This window comes from Hylobates moloch, unplaced genomic scaffold, assembly GCF_009828535.3.
Source record: "Hylobates moloch isolate HMO894 unplaced genomic scaffold, HMol_V3 SCAFFOLD_15, whole genome shotgun sequence".
Taxonomy (NCBI): domain Eukaryota; kingdom Metazoa; phylum Chordata; class Mammalia; order Primates; family Hylobatidae; genus Hylobates; species Hylobates moloch.
In genome coordinates this window covers 53,151,442-53,163,703 of record NW_026652290.1, presented here as the reverse complement: position 1 = coordinate 53,163,703, position 12,262 = coordinate 53,151,442, and the positions used below count along the sequence as shown (strand labels likewise).

The 12,262-nt window shown below is 45.0% G+C and overlaps 1 protein-coding gene across 8 annotated transcripts in view; it reads left to right on the top strand.

Moving 5' to 3' along the window:
* The first annotated feature begins 11,282 nt into the window (after positions 1-11,282).
* The window catches only part of DYSF (dysferlin), a 234,630-nt gene continuing 233,650 nt past the window's right edge, over positions 11,283-12,262 (top strand). For all 8 annotated transcript variants that reach the window (XM_032176991.2, XM_032176986.2, XM_032176988.2 and 5 more), the window contains exon 1: positions 11,283-11,833. In XM_032176991.2, coding sequence (XP_032032882.1) covers positions 11,746-11,833 — 88 coding nt within the window. In that variant the 5' untranslated portion in view covers positions 11,283-11,745. The remainder of the gene's footprint in view (positions 11,834-12,262) is intronic.

Here is a 12,262-nt window from a genome sequence, read left to right as displayed (position 1 = left end):
GAATAGCATAGAAAACCTGGAAATAAATGTACACAAATACATCTAGTTATTTACACAGAAGCAAAAGCAATTCAGTAGATGAGGAGAGCCTTTTTAATAAATGATGCTGGAGCAATTAGACATCCATCAGCCAAAAATACTGTACCTTGATCTAAACTTCACATCTTATATTAAAACTAAAAAACTCAAAATTGCATATTTAAAATTATAAAAACTCAAGGGACCATAGGTTTAAAGGTAAAACAACACTATAAAACTTACAGAAAATAAGAGAAATTCTTTAGGGCCTAGGATTGGGCAAAGAGTACTTAGACTTGACATCAAAAGCACAATTTATAAGAGGAAAAATGGATAAATCTGATTTCATCAAAATTTTTGTTCTGTGAAAAATTATAGACTAATAGGAAATATTTGCACATCACAAATCCAACAAAGGCTTTTACCTAGAATACATAAAGAAGTCTCAAAACTTAACGTTTAAAAATGATCCAATTAGAAAATCAGCAAAAGAGATATTTCACTAAAGAGGATATACAGATAACACCTGAAAAAAATGTCCAATATCAGTAGCTGTTAGATGTAAATTAAAACCACAATGAGATAACACTACACATCTATAAGGATGGCTAACATGAAAAATAGCGATAACACCAAGTGCTGAAAAGGATGAAGTTGAAACTACATCACTCATACAATGCTGATGAGATTGTAAAATGGTGCAGCCACTCTGGCAAGTAACCATATGACCAAGCACTTACACACTTGAACATTTATCCCATAGAAATAGAGACTTATTTTCACATAGAATGTATACAAGAATGTTTACATAAATGTTCATAGCAGCTTTATTCATAGTAGTTTGGAAGTGGAAACTATCCACATACCCTTCAATGTGTGACTGGTTAAGCAAACCGTGGGTACATCCATACTATGAAATACTATTTAACAGGTTTTTTTTTTGTTTTGTTTTTTGTTTTTTTGAGACAGAGTCTCGCTCTTTCACCCAGGCTGGAGTGCAGTGGCGCGATCTCGGCTCACTGCAGGCTCCATCCCCCCGGGTTCACGCCATTCTCTTGCCTCAGCCTCCCGCGTAGCTGGGACTACAGGCGCCCGCCACCTCGCCCGGCTAATTTTTTGTATTTTTAGTGGAGATGGGGTTTCACCGTGTTAGCCAGGATGGTCTTGATCTCCTGACCTTGTGATCCGCCCGCCTCGGCCTCCCAAAGTGCTGGGATTACAGGCGTGAGCCACCGCGCCCGGCCGGTTTTGTTTGTTTTTAAGGAAAGCTATTGGCCAGTATTGATAACATGCAACAAATTGACCCTCAAATTATGTTGAGTGAAAAAAGCTCATATCAAAAGGATAAATGCCACATGATTTCATTTATGTATCATTCATTAAATAATAAAGATGAAGAACAGATTACTTAATGCCAGGTATTTGGAATGAGAGGATCATAAAAGGGTACTAGTAAGGAATGTTGTGTTAGTGAAGTATCTTGATGATGGTGGTGATTATGCAAAGCTGCACATGACAAAATTACATAGAGCCATATACACGAAAATTAGTGCATGTGTAACTGGTGAAATCTAAAGAAGTTTTATGAATTGTACCAATGCTATCTGTTGATTTGGATATTGTACTGTAGTTGTTTAAGATGTTAACCTTGGGAGAGGGTGGAGATAGGAAGCACAGGGCTTCCCTGTGTACTTCTTTGCAACCTCCTATGAATCTGTAATTATTTCAAAAGAAAAAGTTAAAATAATTGGATTCTGGGATTGGGTTGGTCATATATTCAAGGAGTGCATTGATAACCTCTTTGCTGGGGTGAGTGGGACATAGTAATCTGTGATATGCAGTGTCATCACAGTTATTTAGATTATTGCCAATAGCATCATGGAATGAAGTGCAGGTAGAGGACAAGGCATTGGGAGATGAAGTGTCTGAGGCACTTAAGTCAGTATGACAACAATAATGATTATTAAAACTGAGGTCACCTGTTTCTTATAGCCCTCTTGAGCATATTTTGGGAATAGGAGAAATAAAAGTTAAGAACATACAATTAAGACAGGCACAGAGAACCAGAAGGCCTCCATGGTAGCTTCGAAGGAGTCCCTTATCTCTTGGAATCACAGAGCGGGTAAGGGTGGGGAGCCTCTGGTAGACACATTCTTCTACCACCTACCTGGTAACAGGTTGACTATATTCAGTCTCTTTTGTCATGGAGGGTACAATGCTTTGTCCTCACAGGATATTTATGGATATGGATTTGCCTTCCTTGAACTGAGGGCTTCTGATGGCACACTGTAGATTTATGGATGGACTTCTCCATCACCATGGAATACCATCCAACTTCATTTTAACAAGGAGATGCATTTTTTTGGTAAATGGGCATGTGGGCAATGGGCCCATGCATGCAGACTTGACAAATTTTACCATACAGTCCATCACCCAGAAGCAGCTGGCTTTTTAGGTGGAATGACCTGCTAAAGACTGGTTATGGCACAAGTTGGAGACAGCATTGTTGCGGGAAGTCAGGGACCCTGAATGGAGGGACCAGCTGGAGCCACAGCAGAGGAACATAAATTGTGAAGATTTCATGGACATATATCAGTTCCCAAAATTAATACTTTCATAATTTCTTACGCCTGTCTTTACTGCAGTCTCTGAACATAAATTGTGAAGATTTCATGGACATTTAACAGTTCCCAAATAATACTCTTATAATTTCCTATGCCTGTCTTTACTTTAATCTCTTAATCCTGTTATCTTCGTAAGCTGAGAATGTACGTCACCTCAGGACCACTATTGTACAAATTGATTTTAGAACGTGTGTTTGAGCAATATGAAATCTGATTGTAAAACATGGGTGTTTGAGCAGTATGAAATCAGTGCACCTTGAAAACAAACAGAATAACAGCGATTTTAAGGAACAAGGGAAGACAACCATAAGGTCTGCTGACTGCCTGTGGGGTTGGGCAGAATAGAGCCGTGTTTTTCTTCTTGCAGAGAGCCTATAAATGGATCTGCAAGTAGGAGAGATATCGCTAAATTCTTCTCCTAGCAAGGAATACTAAATATCAAGACCCTAGGAAAAGAATTGCATTCCTGGGGAGAAGGTCTGTAAATGGCCACTCTGGGAGTGTCTGTCTTATGCAGTTGAGAAAAGGACTGAAATACGCCCTGGTCTCCTGCAGTACCCTCAGGCTTATTAGGGTGGGGAAAAAATCCCACCCTGGTGAATTTGAGGTCAGACCGGTTCTCTGCTCTCGAACCCTGTTTTCTGTTTAAGATGTTTATCAAGACAATACGTGCACAGCCGAACATAGACCCTCATCAGTAATTCTAATTTTGCCCTTGTCTTGTGATCTTTGCCCTTTGCCTTGTGATCTTTATTGGCCTCAGAAGCATGTGAACTTTGGTCTCCTTTTTTGCCCTTTGAAGCATGTGATCTTTGTAACCTAATCCCTGTTCGTACACCCCCTCCTGTTTTGAAATCCCTAGTAAAAACTTGCTGGTTTTGCGGCTCGAGGGCATCACAGTCCTACCGATATGTGATGTCACCCCCGGAGGCCCAGCTGTAAAATTCCTCTCTTTGTATTCTTTCTCAGCTGGCCAACACTTAGGGAAAATAGAACCTATGATGAAATATTGGGGGCGGGTTCCCCCGATACAGCATCCTAAGAAATGTAGCTGTTGTCCTGTGGAAACTTTACGTGCCTAAAACAGAGGCCAACATGTGGTGCTGTCTCTCCCATGGCTAGAACTTATGGGTTTAGGAACCAAGAAGTAGAGGTGAGAGTGCCCCCCTCTCCCTGTTAGACCTATTGACCCACTTGTAGGATTTTAGTTCCCATCTCTGTGATCTTGGCCTCAGTGTTTTTGGAAGCCCAAGTGCCCAAGAGAGGAATTCATATACCAGGAAATAAGAACGTGACTCTAATGAACTGGGAGCTGAGACTGCCCTTTCACCTTTTGGAGTTCCTCATGCCAGTAAACCAATAGGAAAAGGATTACTGTGCCTAATGGGAATGATTGATCTGTTTACCAGGGGGAAATTGAATTGCTGTTACACAGTGGGGACTGTTCAGAACCCAGGAAATTCATGGGAGCACCCCTTAGGTCTCTCCTGCCCGATAGTCCTGGTCATTGGAAAACTGACAATCCAATAAAGATAATCCCACCAAGGACTCCAGTCTGCCTAGCCTTCATGCTGGCAGAGGGTGAGAGAAACATGAGTGGGAAGATTTAACTCTGATTCCCAACATAGGCCTTGCCACCAGTTACAGAAGTGGAGACTACAGCAGCCTTGTGTGGTGATTGTTGTTTTTAATCTCGTTCCCCTCCATTATATGCTGGATGACAAACTCAGGATGCTCTGACAAGTGCCCATCCTAAAACCACTGAGGAGGGTTGAATATGGGTAAAGATTGACCTCAGGCTATAGGCTTGAAGGGGATCACATTGGAGGGGAAGGTATTCTTAAATGGCAGGGGTGTCAATAGGATCTGATTTCTGGATCAGACGACTGGGTAATGATTGGGCAAGGGAGCATGGCTGCTGTGAAGGACTGACTGAGTATGAAAGACCGTACCGTGCTTTATCCTGTAGTCTCAGCAGGACCTTTATAAAGCTCAGTTCTGTTTTTCTCAAGCTGAATAATGAAGAACCTCAAGAAGTGTTCCTCAGCTGGCTCTATAAAAAGAAAGCTCTTAGGAAGACCAGGGATTTGCTAATGTCAAGGAATTAAGTGGGTTCCCTGAGTTCTGGGGAGCCTGGTTAATAGGGCATGTTGTGGAAAGACAGAGCCCCACCAAAGTAGCAGGATTTGAGCCTTGAAAACTGTACATGGCTCTGGCAGCATTCATCCCAAAGATAATTATCCCCAGGTTTCCTGCTGCATCTGCTTCTCCAACAGGTTCTTCCTTGTTGTTCAGGATTAGGTTCTAAGAGGTCCCTTCTCTCAGTTCATCTTAGAGATGGAATTGTCCCCAAAATAAGTCGACATTATCAGATGCATATCTTTGAGCTAATGTAACTTCCCCAAATGTCCAGAGAGTGGAAGTCTCTCACCACTTCAGCTTGCCCATGCATCTCCCTTGATCATACTCTTCAGATTATCTCTCCTTTCATCCTCAACTAGAGCCTATCTTGCATGAGTCTTGGTAAGGATTTCCATGCAGGCATTTGTCCTCAGGATCTGCAGAACTCTCTTCTCCCTGGTAGTAACTCTTCTTTGAACAAGAAGTATCTTGCACCATTTTCAATACCTCTGTTGTTCAAACCTCAAATGATTCCAACATTTTATAGATATCAGAGATCATAGACATTATTTGTGGCTTCATTTCTAAAGTTTTAATCCTATGAAATACTCGTCACATTCCAATAACAGTAATATTAGCTAATATTTAACACCATAATGTATGTAAAGCATTTCTTTTATGAGGCAGGTATTTCTATAGTTCTCATTTTACAGATAAAGAAACCCAGCTGGGAAGGTAAGATCACTTGCCCAAGGCCATACGGCTAGTAGGTAAAGAAAGCTAAGATGTGAATCCAGGTAGTCTGACTGTAGCGTCATCCTTTTACACCGCTGTCATTGTTCTTGTCTTGTCCTACTGACAGTTTTTAGCTGAATATTTTCTTTCCCACTGACTTCCCCCTGCCTCCCGAGTCCCCCCCTTTTTCACTTAAAGCCAATTTTCAGACAGTCTTCTCAATCATTGTGAAATGTACTCCATCCAAATTAAAGAGTGTATTCATCTGGCATTTTAGGTTATGATCCAAAGAGCCAATGTCTGTTCTTTGACACAACCTAAGTCAGTGGTTCCTGGTTTTTGGTCTGCATAAAAATAAGTGAGAACTTCTAAAGCCAGATTCCTGGGCCATTCCCAGAGATTTTGATTGAGTAGGTCTGGGAGTGGAGGGGGATGCAGATATCTCCATTTTTTACAGGAAGATTCTGATGCAGGAGACGTTTAGATTGATGGTACTTTAAGAAACACTAGGCCAGCGCAGTGGCTCACATCTGTAATCCCAGCACTTGAGAGGCTGAGGCAGGATTGCTTGAGCCCAGGAGTTCAAGACCAGCCTGGGCAACATGGCAAAACCTGTCTCTCTAAAAAACAACAACAAAAAAATCACATAAGTCAAATATTCACTTCTCTTGGTGCCCCTTTTCCAAAGTCCTGGCCATCAGCCAAGGGGGAAACAAAATGAGACATTTGTTGTCCTCTTAACTCCTAAAGATGTTCCTTAGGCCTTTTCTGGTGATGTCTTCCCCTGAATCAACAGGAGTCCTTTGGTATATGAGCTTCAGAAAGCTTTCTGGCCCCTCTCTGCCCTGAGACATGCAATAGGGACACCCAAACCTGCTCCTTTTGCCTGCATCAGCTCTGCCTGTGCCTTCATTTTGCACCCCAGCCGGGAACCAGCCATCAGCAGCACCTGACTCTTCTCACTGCTGGGGCCTATAACAGGTTTCCTCACATTTGCTAGGATTGCTGCATCCTGGGATGTTGTGGCCTCTTCCAGAAGATGAGATAACACCACTTTGGAAAGAAGTTGAACTCCTGTTCTGTTCCTCACTCTTATCACCCTGGTTTGGATCTCCCTCACTTCTCAGAAGCCTTCTATGTGTGTATTACTCGGGGTTCTCCAGAGAAACAACCAACAGGAGGTGTGTGTGTAAAGAGAGAGTAAAATGGAGTAGAAAGGAGAGTAAATAAATATCTGTTATGAGATTTGACTCATGCTATTATGGAAGCCAAGAAGTCCTACAATATGCCATCTGCATGTTGGAGAATCAGAAAAGGCCACACGTTGGGAATGGAGGTAGGGGGGCCACGGGGAGCTCAGCTGTGATGTCCAAAAGCAGGATATGAATGTCCAGCTCAAGAAGAAAGAGTGGCTCTTCTAACAATCACTGTGTGTGTAGGCTTTCCTTCGTGCTGTCTAGAGACTCCTCACCCTCTGGACTAAATCCAAAAGGAGGACTGTGCACACAGACTGACCTGTTCACATTAGTCCCAGAGCGGCGCTCTTGCAGCTCAGCAGATAGGCTGCTCTTCACTCCTTGCTCAAGGGGAGTGAGGGCTTTCAGAAGCCCCTGTACCTTCACGCTGAGCTCACTCCTTTCCATTGTATCAGTAGCCATGCCTGAACAAAAAGTAGTTTCTATTTATTGAGTGCTGTTTATTATGGTAGATTCTTGGGAAATTGAAACTCTCAGACACTACCATTAGTTTTTCTTCTTAGGGGAAGCAGATTAAATGTCCAGGCTGTTACCGGGGTCTGTGGTTCTTAGCAAGCTTTGCAAGGATCTGTGGTTTTTACAGAAGACAGAGAACATAGAAATAATGTAGTGTGTTCACATTACCTCTTTGGCGAAAAATGTGTTGTTTTTTTTTTTGTTTTTTTTTTTTCTGTTGGAAAATAGTGTCAAACTTGTCCCTTAGTTTCTCAGTGAAATTGGAGAGCCACCTCCCTCCCCTTCATTTCTGTCCTGAAACAGTAAAGTAGTAAAAGTGGCCTGAAAACCAGCCCTCGTTAACAGTGGTTGGTTGTGTTAACAAAGCGTTGGTGTACTCGTTTCCTGTGGCTGCTCTAACCAATTGTCACAACCATGGTGGCTTAAAAACAAATCTATTCTCACAGTTTTGGAGGCCAGAAATTCAAGATCAAAGTGTCATCAGGGCCACAAGAACTTGTTCTTTTATAGCAAGAAACAGAACTGTGCTTCGTGCTCAGGAGTTGGATGTTGCAGTGAGCTATTTTGCCACTGCACTCCAGCCTGGGTGACAGAGGGAGACTGTCTCTAAAAAAATTAAAAAAGAATTGCGCTTCAAGTTACCCTAAGTAAAATGTGCAGCGACTCACTATAAAGACACTGGGCATGTTAGTCTGGTTCCCTGGCTGCTAGCTACAGCAGCCAAGCCTGGATATCTGAAGCAAGAGAGGATTTCAGAAGAGCTTTGGGGGCTCACAGAATGGAGGGAGGTTGGAGAACTTGGCTTTGGTTATGGACAGGACTTGGACAGCAGGCACCCTACCTGGTCATTTGCTGTCACATGGCAGGTGCCATGTCTGACTTCCTGAAGCTCAAGAACTTGTTTCAAGTCTTGGGAGAGAGCATCTAACTGTCTGAGCCTAGGCCACACTGCCCAGTGACACAGAGGGAGGCCCTATCTCTGAAGCTTCCAGAAAAAAGGCAGGCACTTCTGCCCACCAAGAGGGGTGGGAAAAGGATGTTTTAGGAAGAGGGAGATTAAAAGCTGGAAGCCAAAAATGGCAAATATCCACCATGAGGGCTATCTGAGCACTCACAGGCAGGGAGACTCGAGGAATGAGAGCCAGGAACAACAACCAGAAGGGTCTCTTTCTGGGTCTTGTTTTCCCCACCTCACCCCCTACACGTGATCTCTTTTTCTCTGACTGCGGAACTTTCTCCACTTCTCCATGTGCGGGGCCCCTTCTGAGCCTCCCATTTTGTTCATCTTAGCTCCAGCCACACACAAGCTAGCTTCTCTCAGTCCCAATTCCACATTTTTGGGAGAGAGAATGTGATTGATTCAGGTTGGGTAGTCTCAGAGAAAATGGTTCTTTTAAATAGAGAAGATACCCCAAACATGTCCTACAATTTGGGGGCAGACATGCTCACTAGAGGTTTATTTCTGTACAGACTGGGCTGTGCAGAAAAAGTTTGAAGACAGCCTTCTGTATGAATAAAGTAGTGAAGTTGCGAGGAAGGTGTTTAACCTATACAGAAAACTGGCTCTTTTCAAATCACTATAGCCACACCATATTTGCAAGCAGCTAGCTGCTTCTTAGGTCCAATTTTAGCTCTGCCACAGAGCAGGTTCATGTTACTTTATACATCTGAATAGAGCCAAACTGTACTTCTTTAAAAATAGACCATAATTTGGGCTTTCCCTACATCAACAGGGCCTCCTGCCCTTCTTCCCAAAGCAATTAAATTTTACTCCCTCCTTGCTATCTTTCTGTAAAACTTGAATCTGAAAAATGCTTGCCACAGACAAGGTACCAATAAATGTTGGTAAATGAATGAATGACTTGAGTCAATCAATTACTACATCCAAGCCAAAGCTGTTTTCTCCAGCAACACATAATGGCTAAGTTCTGTAGTGGGAAACTTGATTGCTTCACCTGCTCTTGCAGAATTTCCTTTCTTCTTCCTAGCTTTGCCTTACTTTGCGCCATCCCCCTTTTCACAACCTTGGTCCAAGTCACCATCAACTCTCACCCTGACCCTCTGCCGTAGCTTTTAACTCTTCACTTCCACTCTGATCCCTTGCACTGTATTCTCCAAAGGCAGCCAAAGGGAGCTTTTGAGAAGTAAATCAGATCCTGTCACTCCTCTGGACTTATCAGGCCTCAGGCAGCTTCCCCCAGGCCCTGCATGGTGCCCTCCAGCCTGCCTGCCCCATCCCACAACCCCTTAATCTATACTCCTCTCCTCCCATGGCCTTGACACAGAGCGCTTCCTTCTTTCTCTCTGAAATACTCTCTTCCCTGCCCCCACCTCAGTCCTGCCCAGTGAACTCCTAGCTGGCCTTCAGATCTCATCTCAAATAGCTCTTACTGTCCTGGGCACTCGATGAGGACTCCCTGCTCTCTGTTCTCACACTCCCACATTTTCTGTCTTTTATGGCACTTACATATTTGTAATGGTATGTGACTGACGTGATTATTCCATAAGTGTCAGTTTCCCTCACTGAAGTGGAAGCTCTTTGAGGTTACGGACTCTACTTGTTTGCTAGGGCTGTCACAGCAAAATACTGCAGGCTTGGGGGCTTAAATAACAAAAATTTATGTCTCACAGTTCTGGAGGCTGGAAGTCCAAGATCAAGGTGTAGTCAGCAGGTTTGGTTTCTTCTGAGGCCTCTCTTCTTGGCTTGCAGATGGCTGCCTTTTCCCTGTGTCTTCACATGGCCTTTTCTCTGTGTGCATGCATCCCTGGTTTGTCTTTGTATCTAAATTTCCTCTTTTTATAAGGGCACTGGTCAGATTGGATGACTCTAATGACCTCACTTTAACTTGTTCACCTCTTTAAAGGTGCTATCTCTAAGTAGAATCACATTCCAAGGTACTGGAGGTTGCCTTTCACATAGAAATTTCGAGGGGACCTAATTTAGCCCATAACACGGACTGTGTCACTTGTGCCCACCACTGTGTCCCCCACCCAGGACAGTGCCTGACTTATTTTAGGACTTGATACACTCCCATTAAATGAATGATTGCACTTCAGCTCCCCCCTTCCTCTTCCTTTCCCCACCACACATTGTGCTAAAGGCAAAGAAAAGAAGGCATAGATCACTACAGAAGGACCCTAAGTGACCACAGGAAATGTTTGCTTCTCTAATCTTGAAATTACAGATCTTTTTGGGGAGGATTGCTCTCTTATAGTATCTCCCTATGGGGAAAAAATCAGCCACCTTTCAGCGGCCAGCCCATCCTGCCCTGGGTGTGTCTACTGCCCCCAGGGGCTGCTGTGGGAGTTTTGCTGACAGCTGCACACCCATCCAACTGGCCCTCTTTAGAAGATGAGTCACAGGCTTCCAGGAGTGTGGATCTACATATCTGCAGGAAGGCAGTTTAGCAATAGGTACTAGAACCTAAAAAAAGTCATATCCTGTGACCCTACAATCTAATCTGAAGAACCGGGTGGGGAGAGGGGGAGGGCTAAGATGAGTTTATATCTTTTTTATTAAAAAGAAACTCCCTTTCTCACTATTATAATAGAATCTGGGGAGAGCCTAAATGTGAAACGAGAAAGTTTGTGAATCTAGTACATTCATATGACAATTATATAGCTATTGAAAATAGTGTTTATGAATAATTTTTTAATAATGTAAGATGTTACATGAAAACGTGGGACACAGACTGCATTCTACACTCAGATATATAATAAATACTGCAATTTACATGTGTATATACATTCAGAGGAGAAAGCCTGGGCTGCCAAATACCCAAATGTTAATATACTATTTTTTTCAGAACCAGAGATTTCTTTCTTTATGCTTTTTGTTTTAAAATGGCATGTGTTGCTTTTAAAGCCAGAAGAAGGGGGCAAAGTTTTTAAGGCAGCTGCCTTGCTTGTCAATGAAATTCTCAGCTCCAGGCTTCTCTTAGGGAAAGAGCCTCCCCAGGATCCCCCGTCCTACCCCAGGCGGTCGGGTTGAGTTCTGGAGAGACCGCTCCAATCCCGGAGGCGGAAAGAGGCAACCGACTTGGCGCAGCACTCAGCCAGGGGGTAGAAGCTCAGGGGAGGAGCCGAGCCTTTCTCCTGTCCAAGAGCGAGATCTGGGCTACGCCGGGCGCCCGGAGCTCTGGTCCAGCCCCCGGCCATCGCGGCCGCCGCCCAGCCAGGTGCAAAATGCCGTGTCATTGGGAGACTCCGCAGCCGGAGCATTAGATTACAGCTCGACGGAGCTCGGGAAGGGCGGCGGGGGTGGAAGATGAGCAGAAGCCCCTGTTCTCGGAACGCCGGCTGACAAGCGGGGTGAGCGCAGCCGGGGCGGGGACCCAGCCTAGCCCACTGGAGCAGCCGGGGGTGGCCTGTTCCCCTTTAAGAACAACCGCTCTAAGCCAGGAGCCAGAGATCCGAGCCGACCTCGCCCAGCCAGCCCTCTCTAGCGAGGGGACCCACAAGCGGCGCCTCGACACCCCCGACCTTTCCGAGCCCTCTTTGCGCCTTGGGCGCACGGGGCCCTACACGCGCCAGGCATGCTGAGGGTCTTCATCCTCTATGCCGAGAACGTCCACACACCCGACACCGACATCAGCGATGCCTACTGCTCCGCGGTGTTTGCAGGTAGGAGGGGCCGGCCACCCCCGCGAGGGGTCGGGGTCGGGGTCGGGGTCGGGTAGAGGAGGGGACGCCGCGGCTCTCAACCCTGGAGAGCACCTAGAGCTGAGAGACAGGAGACTTTCTGGCCCCGCCAGACTGCCGTTGAGTGTTGCAACCACACAGGTCTGCAGAGGGCGACCCAGAGGGAAACTGAGGCTGGAAGGAGAGAGGTGCCTGACTGGCGCTTCTCCTGGAAGCTGAGCCCGGGTTGGTAGTGAGGTAGGCCAGGAAGGTGGGACCAGCATCTCTCCTCTCACCTTTTCGGGATCTCTGAAAAGAAGTCTTTCTGCGTTGCGGGCGGCGAAGCGCTGTACTGCAGGGCTCTCCTCCTCCTCCCCTGAAGGCCTGGTCCCAGGCCTATTTATAACCCAGCTCTCTTCCCGCCCCGCTCTG